Source organism: Lingula anatina, chromosome 10, assembly GCF_051362555.1.
Source record: "Lingula anatina isolate TDL-2025a chromosome 10, LinAna3.0, whole genome shotgun sequence".
Taxonomy (NCBI): Eukaryota; Metazoa; Brachiopoda; class Lingulata; order Lingulida; family Lingulidae; genus Lingula; species Lingula anatina.
In genome coordinates, this window is record NC_141776.1 from 5,257,903 (window position 1) to 5,278,425 (window position 20,523).

At 38.1% G+C, this 20,523-nt stretch overlaps 3 protein-coding genes and 2 long non-coding RNA genes across 5 annotated transcripts; 3 read left to right on the forward strand and 2 right to left on the reverse strand.

Moving 5' to 3' along the window:
* The first annotated feature begins 1,253 nt into the window (after window positions 1–1,253).
* Window positions 1,254–2,258, forward strand: LOC106180287 (uncharacterized). Its single transcript, XR_001240111.2, has 2 exons — window positions 1,254–1,607; window positions 1,985–2,258. It is a non-coding gene; the product is annotated as an uncharacterized LOC106180287 (long non-coding RNA).
* A 2,090-nt stretch (window positions 2,259–4,348) lies between these two features.
* LOC106180281 (uncharacterized) lies at window positions 4,349–6,016 on the reverse strand. The gene is made up of 2 exons (XM_086997453.1): window positions 5,136–6,016; window positions 4,349–4,852 (listed from the first exon to the last, which is right to left on the reverse strand). Exon 1 carries the CDS (start codon window positions 6,014–6,016, stop codon window positions 5,165–5,167), a length of 852 nt encoding a protein of 283 aa, XP_086853579.1. The 3' UTR covers window positions 4,349–4,852; window positions 5,136–5,164.
* Window positions 6,017–8,640: 2,624 nt separating this feature from the next.
* On the forward strand, window positions 8,641–10,293 carry LOC106153806 (uncharacterized). Its single transcript, XM_086997861.1, has 2 exons — window positions 8,641–9,411; window positions 9,978–10,293. The coding sequence occupies exon 1, from the start codon at window positions 8,850–8,852 to the stop codon at window positions 9,405–9,407; it is 558 nt and encodes a 185-aa protein (XP_086853987.1). The 5' UTR covers window positions 8,641–8,849; the 3' UTR covers window positions 9,408–9,411; window positions 9,978–10,293.
* A 1,321-nt stretch (window positions 10,294–11,614) lies between these two features.
* LOC106153800 (uncharacterized) lies at window positions 11,615–13,157 on the forward strand. The gene is made up of 4 exons (XM_086997863.1): window positions 11,615–11,718; window positions 11,980–12,077; window positions 12,284–12,430; window positions 12,806–13,157. Exons 2-4 carry the CDS (start codon window positions 11,999–12,001, stop codon window positions 12,940–12,942), a joined length of 363 nt encoding a protein of 120 aa, XP_086853989.1. The 5' UTR covers window positions 11,615–11,718; window positions 11,980–11,998; the 3' UTR covers window positions 12,943–13,157.
* A 536-nt stretch (window positions 13,158–13,693) lies between these two features.
* LOC106153819 (uncharacterized) lies at window positions 13,694–15,788 on the reverse strand. Its single transcript, XR_015331481.1, has 3 exons — window positions 15,611–15,788; window positions 14,446–14,633; window positions 13,694–13,885 (listed from the first exon to the last, which is right to left on the reverse strand). It is a non-coding gene; the product is annotated as an uncharacterized LOC106153819 (long non-coding RNA).
* Window positions 15,789–20,523: the final 4,735 nt, after the last annotated feature.

The window sequence follows — 20,523 nt, forward strand, 5'->3', positions numbered from 1 at the left end:
TTACATAATACCGGATTACCGGTATAAATCCATGGCATTTAATGATATTTGAACTAAGCATCATGAATTGCGTTTTACTTTAGAAGGCCTGTTTTACAAACGTTATTATGAATCAATATTACCTTTGTTAAATGTTCGTCATCCTTTTCTGTTCTGGAGTTAAGCTATAACCCGCAGCAGATCCACATTAATCCACCTCTCCCACTTCTTTCCACGTGTTCACTCTAATTTGTTTACTAGTAGGCCTACGCTAACCCTTTAATACATATGTAGGTCAACATATAATCTACTGCATAAATGATAATAGATTACGTAAACCCAAGCCCTTTCCTAGGGTAAGACTTTTAAATAAACTATAACTTCTCATTAATTAAATCTCACAGAAGTGGACCAATTTTCAAAATGCATATCTAAAAGCACACGTTTGCCTTTTGCATGTCACACATCAAGGATAGGTGAAGGTCGTTCATAAAAATATTCATTGAAACTAGTTCAAACTGGTTGTGTGCGATTCAGCATCGATATCAAAATCGAAAACTTTGGGTGATATTTTAACTCATATCCGAAAATGAGATAAATTCAGGCTGGCAACTTTTTTTTTCTTGCAATATAGTCCCACCCACTACGAGAGTCATTTTGCGATGTTTTTTTTTTTTCAAAAATTCAAAATCGGGAACATAATTCAACTAAATATGTTCATGTTTCAGTAATCCTTTGAAATCGGGAGTAATAACATGTTCTTTACAAAACCACAACTCAAAACGCCCTTGTTTGTTTTTGAAATGATTATATTTGCAAGGTACGGTTTTTCACGTCAGCCAACGCAGATGTCTCGAAACGGCGCTACTTCGTGACGCGGACTCACTGAAAAGTTTCAAATAACCGACAGGACGTTACGTTTTTCAGCCAGTTGCCATCTGACTGTATAGTCAAGGCGTGTATAAGAAGCTTTGGCAACGCCAGTATTGACGCTCACCTAGAAAGCATCAATTTCATCATTTTTTATCACCATCTCACCGCTAACAAGCACTTAGAAATGAAATATGACCAGGAATTACTCTCAACAAGTTTTAGGATCGGTCTAAGACCTCGACGATGCAAACAATTAATCTTGAAGTTTTATTTTGCCCTTATTTTATTTTCATGTTTTGTTTTCAGAGTGAACTCAAATTAAAAATTAAACATACAAAGTTAAAAGCCTCAGGTCATGCAGCACACTGGTGCTCAAGGCTATAAAAATGGAAGTATTCGTCAGCTGGCACAAACCGACCAGAGGTTAGTTTAAAAGAAGTATCTTTACTGTCTTCCTGAACGTTCTCAAAATGTTAAAGAACCTGTTGATCCTCGGCTTGATGATCACTCCAATCTTCGGCCAAGGTTGCGCCGGGGGTACCGGTACCGGTCAAGGCAGTGGCACCAACGGCTTTGGCTCCGGTTTTGGAAGAGGATTTGGTTCGGGCACCGGACCTGGTGGTACCTACAGAGGCGGAGGTGTCGGAAGCGGTCGAGGCGGTGGCATCAACGGTGGATCTGGCTCCGGCTCTGGCACCGGCTCTGGCTTTGCCTGTGGCGGTGGCAAGCGCTAATGTCGCAATCAATGTTGAAAGGTAACTCTCGTCTTCACATATTTTTCCATTTTTTTTTTCTCTTTTTTGTCTTTGTGTTTCTAATGTGTTTTGAAACTTACTTTCTTTTTCCGATTAAGTATTTAATATCTTTCGTTACCGTATTTCTGTACCATCAGATAAAAAAAAAATTAAAAACAGACATTTAGAAACGACATGTTTCTTTTCTTTTCTTTTCATTAAGTACGGCCCAAAAATGTTTTTCGTAATTATGTGGAATATAGCTCTACGTCCATAAATTTAGAATTAAAGCATTTCATTAGATTCACCCCCATATTTCCAAAACAGTGCAAAATGCAAAAAAAAACAAATGGTGAATATTTCGATGCAGTGAATTGAAAAAAAATTTTTCTGTATAGTTTTCAGAGGAAAAGCACAACTGTCACTTAATGTTGCCGAAAACACGTCTCTTTAGCAAGGATGGAAGAGTACAGACATCTTTAAGCTCTGCATCGCCATTAACTGATCGTAGCAGATTCAACGCCTATAAAGATTTTGTGGCTTGGACTCTAAAAAGATCTCGTTTGAAAAGGAAGATTTATGGGATGCGCCTTCTATTGTTCTCAGTTTAACCAAAATTAAATCAGCTGTCACCAAGTTTTATGCTTTCTTAAATAAATATTTTACCGCTTATCTTTGATATTCACTTATCTTTTTTTTCTCGAAAATTTGTCTTATCAAGTGAAAAATATTCTGTTTTATTTTTCTTTCTGGCTTTTATTTAATTAATTATTTTTTTTTTTTTTTGAAGATTTCTTAACCTGATTACCATTAGCTTATACGTCAACAGTGTGGGAAAAATAAAAAAGTGTCATTGTTTTTTACAATATATATTACTAGACAGTAAACAGTGCACTAAAAATTATAGAGGCTGAGCGATAATTCAGCCAACCGACAGTCATCGGAATACATACAGTACCTAACACAGGTCGTCGTACGCGTTGTCTAATCACCCAATTTTTTAAGAAGAAAATAAAGAAAAAAATTATACAAGTAACATTTCTCATCCAACCGCGGTCAATGACGCCTGTTCCAACCAGACGACTGTTTAACGTCGCAAATTTAATCTTATTCTTTAGAATCTACTTTGTACAGGAACAAATTTCTTTATAACTTCCCAGTGGGAAGGTACTTTAAATAAAACAATAGGGGAAAGGAAAAAAGGCTGACGGTTTTCAATATACCTGTAAATATTATAAAATTTAACTAAAACGCAAGTTAAAATATTAACATTTGATCGGTACAGCAGGAACTATATGTAAAAATAAAGAGAGTAAATTTGCAAAGAAATAGAATAAAGATGGATTAGCAAAAACATAAGTTAAAAAATATATAATAGTAAAGAGCATGGCCATGTTATAAAAGGCACTTTAATTCCTGTCTCTGAACAGTATTTTGTCTTTTTTCTCACGTAAAGGAAAACATGTTTGTGTCCTTAATAATTTATATTCCTTCTTAAAAGCTTACTCACTGAGCACATCAATAGTCAGCCATTCCTAAGTGTAAGGAAGCGGTTTATAAGTCCCAAGTGCCTGTACTTTAACTGCACCCCTGTTGCATAATTTTGCTTTGTTCTATGATAAAGCCTCGGCGGTTGCGTAATCATTTAAATTCAAACACACAGTAGAATTATTGTCATCATCTCTTTTTTACAGCAGGCAGAGACACAGGTGACTTAAACATAATGAATAACCAGAAACCATACGTACGTGACTTGAAATTTCATTTATTTTTTTAACTTTATTCACTCAGAGAAAAAAGAAATTTAATTTATAAATATATCAGATCTTGCAATTGAAAACGTAGAATTGAAATATTTCAGCAGACCCCACAACATATCCCTTAAACAAAGTATTATTCAAAAAGCAAATGATAATATTATCTGCATGCATTTCATTACAGTGAAATGCATTTTCTTCTGTTTTATTGTCTTCAGAAAAAAATGTTATTGTTGCACTATGCTGCGGAAATCACGTCTCACCAGTGAGGATGGAGATTAGCCAACGTTTTAATAGCTCTGTATCTTATTTCCGGCAGGTATACCGGCTAAAAATCTTTGACACGAAAAAAGTTTGAAAACAAGATGATGATGTAATTCTTTGGCACCGAAATTAAAACAGTAGAAATAGATACCTTTTTTTTCACATACCAGATACCAGGATGTGTCTCAAATTTATTTGATCTCCATTTTTTTTCTTTTTCTTTTCCTGCTTTCTCTTTATCATGGCTTAAACCTAAACATTTCATTCCGATATCTCTCCCTACATTTTATTCTTTCTTTTCTATCTCTGTTTTCTTTCTAGCTTTTTTCTCTCTTTTACCTTTTCTGTCTCTCTCTCTCTCTCTCTCTTTTACCTTCCTTTGTAAAATTATATTTTCCTCATTCTTTTCTTCATCTTTTCATTACAATACTATTATTAAATTCTTCACTTTAGGGGCTATTTGTCATGAATACCGTAAATGAACGCATTTTGACATCTAATTTGTTAATGACTGATATTGTGATAAAGGCAAGCGATATGATTTTCGATGTGACTTATTTAGAACATTATTATGAAGGAAAAGCAATATGCATGGAACAGTAAATAGCTTTTAAGCCTTTCCTCAATGTAAAAAAAAAGAAACAGTAACAGTGCGTTTTTGTTGTGCATACTAAACACACATCAGACGACTAATGAAAAAATACTGCAATGTTTTCAAGTTTATTACCGACATTTAAAACAAACAATATAAAGATGTATACAATTCACGAATCAATACGTACACACGCACACACACACACACACACACACTTGCACACACACACACACTTTATTTTGAGCATTAAAACGTGTTAATATAATAACAAAATGCAAACATTAACAATATGATCGATTTTATTCATTAATTCGACATTTTTCTTATATGAAATAACAATTTTTGAAATTTATTTAACTGCACTTTTATTTCGAGCATTAAAACATCACAGACCAGATAACACTCAGCTCTTGATGCTTTTGCTGAGTGAAAATGATTATTCTTTTGAGATTGTTTTAAAGTCGGTCGCCCCAAATTCCCATCTTGATAAAAGTTGGGCAAATCGAACTTGTCTCATATTCGTGGCAACGTCATAATTAAGCAGGTTCATTCATAATAATTTCAGTCAATGAACGAAGAAAGAATTCCCTCTTCTGATCTCATTGTTTTTCGTTGGAGACCCCTTGAAACACATCATGTAACGCTGCTCTCTGAAAAGAAAGATATGTAAACGATATAAAAATAAATAAATAACCCCTTTTCAGTCAATAAGTTTCTAAAAATAATTACAAGTCGGAGCTTTACAAAATAACAGGAATAAATATCGATATTAAGATCAAGATTAAGATGTTTATATAAAATTAACAAAACATACATTTTCACAGATGGAAGTAGTCACACTTTACAAATCTGTTGGATCTGTTTAATGTAGATCTGATGATACATATACATCTATAAAAAGCAATTTATAATTGCAACAAAATATCTACCTACACGTAGTTGGACTAGTGCTTTGTTGAAAGCTAGACCTTCTCGTAGGTGGAGACATCTGGGACGGCGTAGTCAGCTGAACCTTGTCCTTGACCGGAACCAAAACCGCCGCCAGAGCCACCATCGGCACCACCGCCGCCACCCCCTCCGCCTCCACTGCCACCAACAACACCTCCAGGAAGACCAGCAAACCCACCCCCTTGTCCCTGGCCGTAGCCGGCCCCGACACCGCCTGGAGAACTGCTGCCACCTCCGCCGCCGCCACCGCCGCCGCCGCCAGCAGCAACTCCTCCGTGTAGAAACTTAAGGTCTGGTAGAAGACCATCGACACCAGCCTGACCTCCGCCTTGACCTGATCCGAAGCCGCCGCCTACTCCCCCATCGGCGCCGCCACCTCCGCCGCCGCCGCCACCGCCGCCGCCGGCTAGGAGACCGTCTGGCCCCAGGGCTACGCCACTGCCGAAACCTGCGCCGAAGCCAAAACCAGAACCGCCTTCATCACCTCCTCCGCCGCCGCCGCCTCCACCGCCGCCGCCAGCAGCAACGCCTCCGGGTGCTAAGTTTAAGCCTGGTTGAGGACCATCTACAACAACTTGCCCTCCGCCTTGACCAGAACCAAAGCCGCCGCCAAATCCTCCATTAGCACCGCCGCCTCCCCCTCCGCCGCCACCGCCGCCGCCGGCAACAACGGTACCTCCTCGACTAACAGCATAACCTCTGCCGTAACCGGCACCGTATCCGAATCCAGAACCGCCTTTTCCTCCGCCCCCTCCTCCTCCGCCTCCTCCGCCTCCACCGCCTCCAGCACTAACGTTATTGTCACCAAGTGGCACAGCAATAAGCGGAGCAATAGCCACACCGAGGACAAGCAGTGCCTTAAACATTTCGGAGATGGTTTGGAAAGATGAATGTTTTCCAATGAAAAGCGTCGGCCCGATTTGCTCTTTTATGTACGTTACAGTGGCGTGACCAACCTTTTAATGCCAAATATATGTCATAATTTTCTTATTTCGACTCAATAATTGCTTCCACAATTACAAAAATGAAAGAAATGATGGCGTATATGTCATTCCAAACTATACAGAAGTTTCCTGATGGTCACACATTTTTTTCACATTGAATATTGTAACTCACAAAAATCATGAAATAATACAATCAATGTTTGTTACAGCAGTGCCGTTTCCTCAACTTGTGGTCAACGAGGGTCAATATAAAAAAATTAATACCTGCATTGTGGTAGTTACACCCGTCACAGCTATCCCACTTAAGGCTGAACCTGATAAATTGTTATGTTGGTCAGGTAGGAGAACAGTAGAAAGTGAAAAAGACTGGAAAAGTGATGGTGGCTACTTAATTTTGGGTGTATTCACTTACTTAAAATTATTTTTTTCCATTACAATTATTATTATTATTATTATTATTATTATTATTATTATTATGAAGTAATGCCACAGCAATGGTACTTTCCAGGAAGAGTTCTAAACCCACGAGTGTATGTTTATAATTGTCTGGTCAGATGATGCGATTATATACTGTATGGATGCAGAGTTGTGTAAACAATATTATTATGTTAGTATTCATTCATTTATTTACAACAACTGGTTCATGTATACCACACCTTCTGCTACTGCTACTACTACTACTTTTATTGAAAAATGTCATAAGATGACTCATCCTAAAGCTATACTACGTTTTGTCAGTCGTGTTCAAATGTCTCTCTTTAAGTTTGTGGTTTCATTTAAGTGTGAAAAAAAGTTACCTGGACAAAATTATGCAGCGAGAATTTCAGACTTGCATATGCGCATGTTCGGGTCCCTTTCCTTTCAAGGCGAGGCACAGAGATGGAAATCTCCGTCACGTTGAGTCCCAAAACCAGGTACAATTGTTATGCGCACGAAATAATTGGCTCGGCGAGTAGGAGGAGGGAGTAGCATTAAACTGGCTTCTTTACATTGCAAAAGTGGTTCGAAAGTACGTTTTGCAGACAAATGAGAAATCACAACAACCTGATAAGTAATCAGTTTACATGCCAACGTAAAATTCAAAATGGCATTTTGTCCCAAAAGGGAAAGGCAAAATGGTAAGACATTTATTTAAACAATTAAAACGACGCAAGAAAAGTTATTGATATTGCTTCCACTCGTCTAGGAGGAAGAATACCAATGACTACAATAACTACACGGTTTTAACTATGAAAAACACCCCGGTGATTGCTCCCTATAGCGCCAAGCAATCGCATAATGGCATTTCGACCGCAAAAGGAGGAAATACAACAAGGTAAGCATAGATAAATTGATATGCCACTTAGAATAGGGAAATGTTGTTCATTTTGATGCGCGAAAAAAATAAGTTGTACGGACGTATCAATCACAAAAGTGGAAGACATTTTTTTTTATCACCTGGATTTCCTAAATAACAAAAACAAGTTCCTCTAGAGATAGCAAGGACTTCACAGCTGGAGTTGCGACTGTAGGCTGGATCTCTTGGAGGTATTCAACTCAAAAGAGCCTTAATTCGTTGCTTAAGAAATGTTGCTAAATTTGTTGGGAGGCTGTGGATGTGACCGCATTGCAAAATAGTAAATAAACCCCTTATCACTATTATAATCATTGGCATTCTTCTTATTATGTAAGTACATTTATTGCCAACATCACTGCTTTATGCATGCACTGTCGTAATGTACCAATGAAGAGATATCACGGTAAAATAATTTAAACAAAACTGTATTGAGAGAGATGTGATTATTAGAAAAGATACAACAGTTATATTATTTCCACCCATCCCAAAGACAGCAAAACAAAAACCCCGCCAAACGTTAACTTGCATAAAGTGACATTTTATGTATTTCTTGTTGATATAACACCACGCCATTCTGCGTTAAAAAGCGCTTATCATTTTTTTCAAGGTTTGCCTTTATTACTTTTACTCAAAAATGCTTCCTTTAAGATGAGTGAGACATCCATGAATTGTTTAACCTGTTTACTTAATGAAGGTCAAAGTAGTAGCAGCGTATTTTGTTTCGGGTATAATTTGGTAGGAACCTGGTAAAGTAAAGGTAAGAGATATACGCTATTGCAAATGGTGACAAAAAATTGACATTTGTTAATTTTGCGATAAATATTCAAATCGGATTCCTACAACTGAACCATGTGACAGATCTTCGGATTGATAACATTATAATATTTATCAGTTATATGTCAATGACATCACATGTTGACTAAGAGCCAGGAAAAGTGCAGCGCACGAATAACTTTGTTGGCGGAATGCCGTTTGCAGGGTTTTAAGTCTGAACGCGGCTTAACACAATTTGCTCGACGAAGACAATACACAACCAATTACCATTAGGTCCCAAGCACTGTCTTATCTTCTCTATGGTCATTAAACAAGGTGTACACGTATTAGCCAAACAACCAAGACCAATGCTACACGTACACTCTAATTCTTATTAATCATGCAGCAAGGTAAACCAAATGGGCCATCAGCCAACAACAAGCACGCAAGCAATGATAATTCATTTTTCGGGCTGCTAAAAAACCTGAGCTTTTCTTTTCCTCGTAATCATTCACCGCATAGGAAAGAATCATCCAATACGCGACAAACACGATTCTATAAAAAGCTATTTACAGTAACGTGGCCCGCATTCGCTTTTAATAGAACTCCACGGTACCTGAAAAGATCCAAGTCCATTCTTCCTTCCGTAACCATCAAGATTCCACAATGTGGAAGGTTGCGTTTATTCTCATGGTGGCGGCTTTGCCGATCATGTCGCAAGAGTCTTTCAGCTATTCCTTCAGCACTGACGCTGAGGGGAATGTTGTGAGTTCAAGTTCTAGCAGCGATGGTACCAGGGGTGCGGCCGGAGGGGGTGGAGGCGGTGGAGGCGGTGCCCCGCCGCCTAGAGGAGACGGCGTCGGCACCCTGAGCGCCCGACGGGGTCCTGGCGATCCTATCATCATAGATAACGGGCAACCTCCAGGAGGAGACGGCGGAGGCCCAGGGCAAGGAGGCAGCGGTGGTGGTGGCGGTGGCGGTGGCGGCGGCGGCGGTGGGCGTGGCGGCAGCGGTGGTAGCGGCGGTAGCGGTTTTGGAGCTGGATTTGGTCAAGGAGGCGGAAGCGGCGGCGGCGGTGGCGGCGGCGGTGGCGGTGGCGGTGGCGGCCAAGGTGGCAGTTATGTTGGCAACGGTGGAGCACCCCCGGGCTTTACCTCCCCCGAGGACATTGCCCGGTGGGTTGGTAACAATCTGCAGAGACTTGCACAGAATGTTGGACGTTAGACTGGTAAGACAAATCTGATCATAAAATTAAATAATCGTTTTTGGTCTTTTTTTTCTCCATAGAGCTTCATATATTTAAATGCATGTGCAGTTGTAAAGTAATACCAAATCACAAAAAAGATATTTGTAGATCATATTCGTCCATTTTGTTTTAATTTAGATCTACATTCCGTTTTTTTTATGCAGTGGATAACAATAAAAAAGAAAAGAAGTAACTTAATTTGTATGCACTCTTGACATATTGCTGAAGATTGATAGTCACAGGGCTTCTAAAATTCATTTTGACTGATAATGACTAATATATCGTGCTATTTGTACTTTTGTCTGTTTTACGCCATTGTTAGGACTGAATGATGGCACGTGTACGATATAAATCATACTTCGGCATCATTGCTGTTTCTCATGCAACCCAGCAATATTGCGTGTTTAAATCTGTTAAAAAAGAAAAACATTCCCGAGCTCGTAAGCACGACCTCATAGGTTAGACAGAGCTCTTCTTGTGTAATGATTTAACACATTAAGGGATTGCCTTGATTACCAACATTATGTCACCTATCGTTTATCTTTTAGAATGACACCATCTCCACCTATCGGCCATTAGATGCGCTGGATCGGGAAGGTTCCAGATTGACGAAGTTGTTCTAAGGACAAATGGCAGTACCTCAATAATTTTTCATAAAATCACATCTTCCTGTTTTTATTGCATCTGAAAAAATGTCTGCAACCCGTTGACATCATCAGCTTTACTTATTATATTTGCTATTGGATATAGAGAGCCATTAATAGGTTCTGAACGTAATTCATGCTAACAGAGGTTGAAGTAAAGGATTTTGAAATCTCAGCCTGTTTCGGGTATATACAATGCTGTAAATAAAAACTGCGCATAGTCCTGCCTTATTTTGTATCGACATTCTCTCTCTCTCTCTCTCTCTCTCTCTCTCTCTCTTAATGCGATGTGTCAGGCATCGCTTTTAAATGTGACTATGAGTCACCTTAAACCGACATTATGGTCTTCGGATGAACTACTTCACCACACGCGACAAAACTGTGTGATTTTCAGTAGTCATTCATACATAAATATAAGCAATTGAAGATACAAAACCACGAGTGAGATGGAGGCGGGGTCAAGAATTTAACAAAGGAGGTTTCACCAATTAATTGCACTAATGTTTAACTGAAAAAAAAGTGGAATAGCACATGATGCCGGTCAACAAATCAAATATTTGTCAGTTTTATTAGCTGGTGTCATAAAATTGCACTGCACTGCATCTCTGCATCTGCTTCTTTTGCAGAAATAGGAAAAGGGGGAGGGGGGCTTTTGGATCAAAGTCTAAAATTACAATGTAATTCAACTGTAATTCACTCATAATGCAGATATTTTCTTGTCCGTGCAGGCGAAGTAATCGTCACAAATGCGTGCGACGTGCGCGTTGTCACGTCCCACTATGAAATACAAATGAGTGGAAATCATCCAATTGGAAGAAAATCATCTTGATTACACCGAAATGGTATTCAACGATCATGAAGGTTTTTATTCCGTTTTGGAAATTAACAGTTAATGAATTGATGCTACGGTGGCAATAAAAGTGATCCTGGCAACATATGACAGTCGCAGTTTCAATTTTGCAATAATAAATGGCAAGAATCTTTTTCTCTAATAAAGCATTTATTGTGAGTAGATTAACTCTAATTATGTCAATGCAATTTGTTTGTTTTGGGTTTTCGGACTTATTAAGGGGTAGATCTCAAAGTTCATATCACCATATACCATCCTCCGCTCTCACTCTCTGTCTCTCTCTGTGTGTGTGTGTGTGTGCGTATGTGAACTTGTGTAAAATCCTTGTCTTAAAATCTATACTTTTTATACTTGCAGTCTGTAATTTTCTCCTCTATTAAAAACGACCGTTTATACCTGTAATTTCACAAAAGAAAACCAGCACACAAACAATTTCTCCTGTCGATGCAAAAACAAAAGTGAGAATAAGCCATGTCAGGTAGACCTACAATGTTCATGTATTTCAGGAGAACCCGTCAACACACAAAAAAGGATAGGCTTACATGCATCAGTTGTGAGCAGCTTCATAACGTTTTCTCTCTCTGTATTAGAACTGCGCAGCTGTAATTTAAACACACGATCCCCATCATCTATAATACCCACTGTTATGCTAGTTTAGCTAATTACTGTATTAGTATAATAAGCATAATAATAATCAGATCCGGGATTATGGATAGAAATATACACATACTAGTATATTTAAACTGTGTTTCACTGTGAAACCAGCGTATTTCTCGCAGAGGACGAGAAAACCAGGTAGGCTACGATTAAATGTATTCTTCGTCTATTCTTTTCACAGCATCCGAAGCAGTAATTTTTTTATAATGTCGTTGTGCAAGAGCATACTTAGAAAACAAAATCATTCGGCCTGCTTTTGTTTCAGTGGATGTCGATACTGTAAATATCAAAACTCCAGAAATGTAATTTTTCGGCCAAACGTGGAAAATCTTGCGTGTATTTGTTTTGATGGAGTTATACATACTGGTATGTTTAGTATAACTGCTTTTATATTTTTAGAAGAGAAAACTGAGGTATAATGAAAGGATTGCCAGCCATAATTTGCCTGCTTGTGGTGGCAGTCGCCACGTGGACGGTGTTGTTTGTTCAAGCTGACGGTGAGACATATTGCTCTCTCTCTCCTCTCTCTCTCTCTCTCTCTCCCTGCCGTTTTCTCTATTTATTTATTTAGAATGTTCACTATTGTCTAAGTGCATGTGTATGTGTGTGTGTGCGCGCGTGCGCCCGCCAGAGAGTCGGCTTGTGGGTGTACGGAACTAAGAAAAGAACTGGCATTTATTTGCAGTATTAAAACTATCTTCAGATCTATTTGACCAGTGGATGGAGGACCATAAGTGTGTTGCAAGACGCGGGGCGGTATGTCAGCATGACGGCCTGTATTGCAGTGGGTATTACGAGACAGGACTGTGTGGAGGGGGTACACGTCGAAGATGCTGTATTCCCGGCTCTGGTGTGTTTACTGACATCTCTTTATAATTTGTTTACTTTCTTTAAGTCCTGCACAAACTCCAGAATATCGGTAGAAGTAACGATATTTTGAGACCATAATCTCATGATAATTCTTTACTGGTAGCTTGGTCAGTTATTTCATAACTGAATCTTGATATTTTTTGCGTGATGTGCCGAATGCCTTTAGCTGACGTGGAAGGAACACAGGACGGGAGCATTATAGAGTATGAAAATATATATAATTTTGTTGACTTTTCCTTTGCTTTGTTTTGCTTTGTTATGTGTGCACAACGCCTGGGACTTCTTTATAGATACTTTTTTAACAACAGAAACATCAAAATATCTTAATTCTCCTTTTATTAATTTCTGTTCTCAGCGGACAGATTGTGCCTAAGGGAGTGGGGCACATGCCAGTTCAAAGGAGAAACATATTGCCCTTTTCCCTATGCAACAGGTATATGTGGCGGACCACCACGCAGAATGTGCTGTGTACACCGCCCGAATCCGGACTAACTGCGCATGTTCAACCCACTAAGCAACTTAGCGTTGCGCAATTTCGTGAGTTTCATTTGAATTCAATTTTAACGCTTTAAAGAAACCAAAGGGTGAAACCTGAATATTTCGCTTGAGTAGGAAATATTTTTAAGGTCTGAAATTCTATATAAAGGTCTTCCTCCCCATCACGGCTGTAGAGTTATGTTTCGGCAATAAATTTCATCTTTGTTTTATATATTTCGTTTTGTCGTAAATGGTGAGGTGAGTGCGTGCGTGCTTGCCATCGTGACGGAAATGGAACGCATGTTGAGATTGTGGAATTTTAGCAAATACAAAATGAGAGAACCATCAGAATCACAGAATCGGATTTACAAGCATCTAAGGCCGGATCCAAGCCTTTCGGTGACGACATTACTTTTTAAATAAATATTGTTTTATACTTCTCTCATATCCTCTTACTTGTTCCATAATTTCCTTTATGCCATGCAAATATAATTCTTCTTAATTTTTATTAAAACTATTTCCAGAACATGAGATTATTTTACTCTGGCTGCTTGACCCCCCTCTCCCGTGGTATCCTAAACACGTGCTTAGCTTGCTATTACATTTATCTGACCCTGCTTTATAACATTGAAAAGAAAGAAAATTGTCATTTATCACTTTTCATAACTTTTGGAATAAAACCATTAAGCAGGACTAAAGTGAAGCACACAACTGAAGAAAAAAGACAACTTTTTCATCGCGCAAAAAAAGAAAAAATATTTACCAGTTGTTTCCCTTATCAGAGTTTATTACTGCAATACAATAATCAACCATAATTCAAGCGCAAAGCACCAGCTATAAAAATGCTTCAATTCAACATATAATAGAAATGTCAAATGTAATGGCATTATCTTTGTTTACCGTTGAGACGTTTCTAACTGTGGAAGATCCATGCTTTCCTGTCGTTTCAGATCGGTACCTATGAGTAAAAACAAAAAGAAAACAGTAAAAGAGACGTACAAACCGTTCTTTAAGGGGTTTATTTTATACATGTATGTTATAAATGCCTACGTTTAGTAAGAAATCTCCCCCTCTCCTTCCGTTTCCTTTAGGTCGAATATATGTATTAGTGTAATGAATTAAACTCTTTTAAACTGCAAACTTCTTTTTTTCTTTTATTTTATTCACCAACCCACGCGCTGCCATGCACATATAGCGCGGCCGAGCATTTGTCGTCAATGTACTTTTTTCGTTAACCAAGCTTCTTTGTCAATTGGTGTGAGAAATTGGTCAGTTTCTGACGTACAAACGCTACAAAGTAAGATTTATCATGAAATGTTGGAGTCAGCACTGTGACTATTAATTGCGTGGTACACTTACATGTACCGGTACATTCCACCAAACCGTGCAGTCCATACATACATGTAGGCCTATCATTATTTGATGCAATAAATCAGCCAACTTCATTCCTAGACATAAAATGGTACTTTTAAATCACTTTAATACAATATCAGCCTTGTCTACAAACGGTAGGCCTACCTTTTTTTATTCATTTCAAAAAAATTGTTTGACGTCCCGTTCACTGGCCATCTGTCGGTTTCCGGACGTACTGCGCCTGCGCCGCCATCCGGAGTTCAGATCAGCCATGTCGCCGACATCCACGTCTTCCTTCAGTGAGTGTCCGCGGTTGGTGCTCTGGTATAGGGGAAGGGGATAGTCCAAGTAATCTGTAAAATAAATATGCTGTTTTTAAAAATCCAAAAGAATTATAATTATAGCACGCAGGGGCTATACAGATAAGTTAAAAACATTTCTGCCTTTCCTTTCACTATAAATTTCAAGTAGCAAAATTGAAAATAACGGATCAAAAAGAAAGAGTAGGCTATACTATGTGTTCCTCCTACGGATACACTGTGCTGAATGAAATAATGTACAAACTCATGGGGCACCACCCTGAATGAAAAGTTATCATATATGCAAATGAATGTCCATTGCATTAGATGAGCCGGTTCACCCGGCTCCCCAACCTCAATTAAAGTAAACTAAACCTTACAGTTATTTTTGTGGAAGAGCATGCATGCCATTTTTGTGGAAGAGCATGCATGCCATTTGCTGCGGTCAAAGATATGTTAAAGACAAAATCGACCAATTGGTAGGCCTAACATATTTCAAACTATCAATTACAATTTTGCGTGCTGACCCTTCTCTTTAAGATAAATAAAATATTCCGAATGTAATCGATGACTTATAGACTTTCCATTATAGAATGATTTACTTTTTAAGTCAATCTGAGATCGGTTAAGGAAAGATTAGGGTACTTGTACCGGCGTCTAAAGTGTATGTACCGTTCGAAGTTTGTTACCAACAATTAAAGAACACTCTAGATTACAAGAGATGAGAGTTAGTCCGCCCAGATGCAAGGTATAATAGTGGGTGAAATGATATCGACACCTTGCATAGCACGAGTGAATTTAATTTGAATACGACCTTCACGTAAACCAAAAGGGTAAGAAGTCATTTTCAAACCACCAGTCCTGAGAGCGTGATATTTATTATAAGTGCGAAACAAACATGGTTTTCTTTAAAGCATTCCCTTGTATTGAGTTCCCGTAACGTTAACTTGATAACCAATCAGCAAGTTGAAAATACATTAAAATACAGATATAACATATAATCATCATTTCAAAACGTGTAAGGAACTTACTTCTCTTCCTTTCGACATTTTCCGCCTCAACCGTCAATAACACAGTCAACGTCAAGATTACAAGACAGCAGATCTGTAACATTCTTGCCATTGAAATTTCGTGTCGATTACCGCCTAGGTGTCTCTAGCGCTTGTTCTTTTCAGCTGAAGTATAGCCGCCTGTAACAACGGCGATTTCCAGCTCTCTTTATATATATATCGTAGCGAGGTTCATTCGACATCGTGCAGCCTAATTTTCCGTAAGGTAAAAATAATAACGACCACCTGAGCCGTGTAATTTTCATTGAAAATCTTACTTGATGGTTATATTTGAACAATTCTAAATAGCTACAGCAATTGATGCGTTCGGGCAGATAAACGTATGAAAGATTATGCATATGATAATTTCTACGTTGTATTAATTCAATTGACTGCTTAGACATCATTATTTCACGAGTGTAACTACACCCTGGAGTCATATTATTTTAAATCAGATAATTGTAATCGCGAAATGATCTGCAACCGCCGTTAATGAAGTGAGTAACGTTTTATTTTACGCCGTAGTTTCAAGCCAAACAGACCTTGAAAATTCATAAATGAGGAGAAAATTAATTTGGAAAATCACTTACTCAAGCCAGTGGTGGGTTGAATCTCGTGGTAATTAGAACCCACTCGAAAACAGAAACCTCTTAAACGTCGTGTCATGCATCAAGTTCAATAAAAAAGAAAAAAGGGGGCGTCTATACATGCTCTACACACCTATAAATTCTTCTAATATATACTTATTCTAAATCGCCATCAGTGGCAAATGGAGGCATGTGAATTCGCCCCAGCCCAAGCAGTGGACGATGTGCCGCAGAACTCGGAAGTCTGTAAAAGAGGTTACACACTATAGAAAATGAATAGGGCATGGGATGAAATGAGATAATCATGCGAAAGTAAAAGTGAAATGAACGTAGAATTTTCTGAGATTGCACCGCCGTTTTTAATATCATAGCCGAACAGGGAGGGATTCCAGTCCTAGGATCAAATATGTGCGTACCTGAGTGTGTGCTCTTGTGCACGCATTCTAACCGAGGACACACACCCGCCCGAAACCCACTAACCGAGGACACACCTCCAACCGAGGACGTCCTCGGTTGACATAAGCAGTGGAATGCATAAAGGGGCCCATTTCAAGTTAGGTGGTGAAATTTGACGCTATTCTGAGCCAGTCCTCGGTTATGCTGTATAGCGCGGGCCAAATTCCCGCCACGAGTGTATCAGAAATACTGTCCAACTTTTTGTCTGAAATCGGGCTATACACACGCGTCCTCGGTTGTGCTGTAAAGGGCGAACCAAATTCCGCGTCCTCGGTTGTGCTGTAAAGGGCAGACTAAACTGAAACTAATGTTATATCTCAGATGTCTATATATTCAGTAAGTTCATATTTTTAAACTAAAGGTCTTTTTTTATCAAATTAAGCTCTCCTAGGCCGTTACGTAACTACATAACTATCATCGCACTGTACATATTACGGCACGCTTCTTTATTAGTACAACTGACTTGGAGTGGTTTAAATAAAGAAGAACTGTCTGAATTTGTGGCTCACTCGGTAGATCTTAGGACCGACAATCTTTTGAGGGTGCAAGAATTACTCTGAAGTATCAAATAAACGTACCGGTACGTTAATTAATTTTCCAAATTTCTTCCCGCCGGTACGCTCCATTTTCACCCAGTACGCTTATTAATTTTTCAAAAATCTTCCACCCGGTATGTTTATTAAATACATATTGTACCGGTGGGAAATTACACAAGTACAAGTCACGCTTTTTATTTTCTTAAATTGAAGTATAATGAGAAGAAAATTGAGATCTCAACTCATTACCGACTGTTCTACCAACAGCACTGGAAAGTAGGTCAAGCGGAAGTCGCTCTCTGAACACAATAGTACATGCGTCACCTGATTTCAGTTCCAATAAATAGACGTGCTTTCCCTTCAACAGTGACAACTACTCATGTACATCGATCGAATGATGCAATGTCACAAGGTGATAGGATCATATTTATAGCTAAGGAGGTCATTTCAAGTGCAGCAAAGAAGTTGTGCCTGTTTTCAAACGTCAATTATTTCATGCCGATTTATGATTTAAACGATGTTAAATCACATTTCTATGTAAGATAAACCCTTAGGAGTTTACAGGTATGCAAAACGAACCTTATATCTGAGAATAAATTTACTATGAATAACGTCTCGGTATGGCTCTCGGAGGCGGCTTAGGTGCGACATATCTGGGTCTTCGGCCCCTGACGATTATGAAATTTAACTCATGGCAAATATATATATATATATATACTGTATATATATATATTTTTTAATAAATTAGATATCCCGTTTTTAAGATAAATTATAATACTGAGTGAATTTTACCTGGTGAATTTTATTTTTTTTTACAATGATCAATAGCTAGCTTTTTTCTTTCTCTTCTTCTTCTTTACTTTTATTTATTTATTTCATTTTTTTCTTTGGGGGGGGAGTGGTGCAAAGGTTTTTTACACCCAGTACTTTTATTCCATCAGTTCTTTTATTCGATACTTCAGAGTAAATGAAAAGGGTAAATGGATCGTCCGTAAACCCCCTTTACACTGGGGCGGCGTCCTTTGTGCGACCAAGAAACTGGCATCACTGTGGTCGTAGAAAGGAGGTACAAGCATTGCGTTGGTTGAAAAAAAATGAATATTTGGTGATTGGCCAGTTGTCAGAAAGTTAAGTATTATAATTTTGTACTCTCAAATGGATCCGTACTACAGGACGCAGAAAGGACGCCGTCCAGTGTAAAGGGCCCCTTAGCTAACTATGAATTAATCTACCCCTGACAGTTTGAAGAAGGCTATGACATTATGAAACATTTATTATTACATAATGGCTCTGCGAACTACAGTCACTTCTTTTCACCTGTAGATCTGACCTGTTTGTTATACACCTGGCTGCTAGAATAAATACTAAATCTAACAACTGAAGTGAAATTATATTTTGAATGGGCCCCTGTCGGTCCATGTCGCTAACACAGAGCACACATATTCATAAACACCGCATTTGCAAGAACCGCTTTGTGAAATAAAAAAAGAAAAAAAAAGACGCCCCGACAATTACGCGTCCTGATATATAGGCCTACAGTTCGGATATGCACACGGCAAAAACGATTAAGGGACCGTTCCCAGATCCTATCGTACTAACTATGGATCGATCTCTCCCAGAAGGAATGCTATATAAATTGCAATCAACGTAATCAGTGTGATCTGGCCAATTTTACAAAGTTGCTGTTTTTCCCTTTTCTCAGCATAATATTATATGCGATGCAACATTTTAAAGAGAACCGATAGGTCTATTTTCATGAAACTCACAGAACTGATGAATATTAGTTAAACGCAGGTCAAGTTTGAAAATCTTCATAATGGGCTGCTTTTTTTTTTCAGAAAATTTGCTGTTGTTTTTGCTTTTTTCAGCATACATGCAACACTGTAAACACAGTTCAAGGAGAAGCAATAGGTCTATTGTCATGAAACTCACAGAACTGATGATTATTAGTAAAAGGGTTGTCAAGATCAAAAATCGGCATATCTGGGCCATTTTTTGTCAAAAGTTATGCTGTTTTTTTTTCTGCCATTTTCAGCATATAAGTAACACTGTAAGCACATTTCAGGGAGAACCGATAGGCCTGTTGTCATTAAACTCACAGGAGTGATCAGTGTTACCAATATACAAATCAAGTTTGAAAATAGGATTGATTGGTTGAGTTCTGAGGGACTTCAGCTTTTATTTGTATATAAGTGGTTTTCCTCAGATTTGATTGTCAGGCATGTTGACAGTTTCGTTATTGAATTAACTAGATATGTAAATATGTTAGTGTTTGTCTGAAATTTTCTGCATCTTTACAACATTGCTAGTTGATTATATAAATATGACGGTAAACATGTTATCATGTACTGTGTAATACAGTGTCTCAAAATGGAGGCAATTGGGTGATTATTTTCAAAAGTTTTGCATTTTTTCTCCTTTTTTCATTGTACATGCAACACTGTAAACACATTTCAAGGAGAACCAATAGGCCTCTTTTCATGAAACTCACAGAACTGATTATTATAAGTAAAAGAATGGTCAAGATTGAAAATCAGCATGACCAGGCCCTTTTCTTTCAAATGTTATGCTGTTTTTTTTTTCAGCATATAAGTAACACTGTAAGCACATTTCAGGGAGAACCAATAAGCCTGTTTTCATGAAACTCACAGGAGTAATCAATGTTATCTATATACAAATCAAGTTTAAAAATAAGATTGATTGGTTGAGTTTTGAGGGACTTCAGCTTTTATTTGTATATAAGTGGTTTTCCTCAGATTTGATTTTCAGGCATGTTGACAGTTTCGTTATTGAACTAACTAGATATGTAAATATGTTAGTGTTTGTCTGAAATTTTCTGCATCTTTACAACATTGCTAGTTGATTATATAAATATGACGGTAAACATGTTATCATGTACTGTGTATTACAGTGTCTCAAAATGGAGGAAATGGGGTGATTATTTTCAAAAGTTTTGCATTTTTTTCTCCTTTTTTCAGTGTACATGCAACACTGTAAACACACTTCAAGGAGAACCAATAGGCCTGTTTTCATGAAACTCACAGAACTGATGATTATTAGTAAATTAAAAAGAATGATCAAGATTGAAAATCAGCATGACCAGGCCCTTTTCTTTCAAATGTTATGCTGGTTTTTTTTAAGCATATATGTAACACTGTAAGCACATTTCAAGGAGAACCAATAAGCCTGTTTTCATGAAACTCACAGAACTGATGATTGTTAGTAAAAGAATGGTCAAGATTGAAAATCAGCATGACCAGGCCCTTTTCTTTCAAATGTTATGCTGGTTTTTTTTCAGCATATATGTAACACTGTA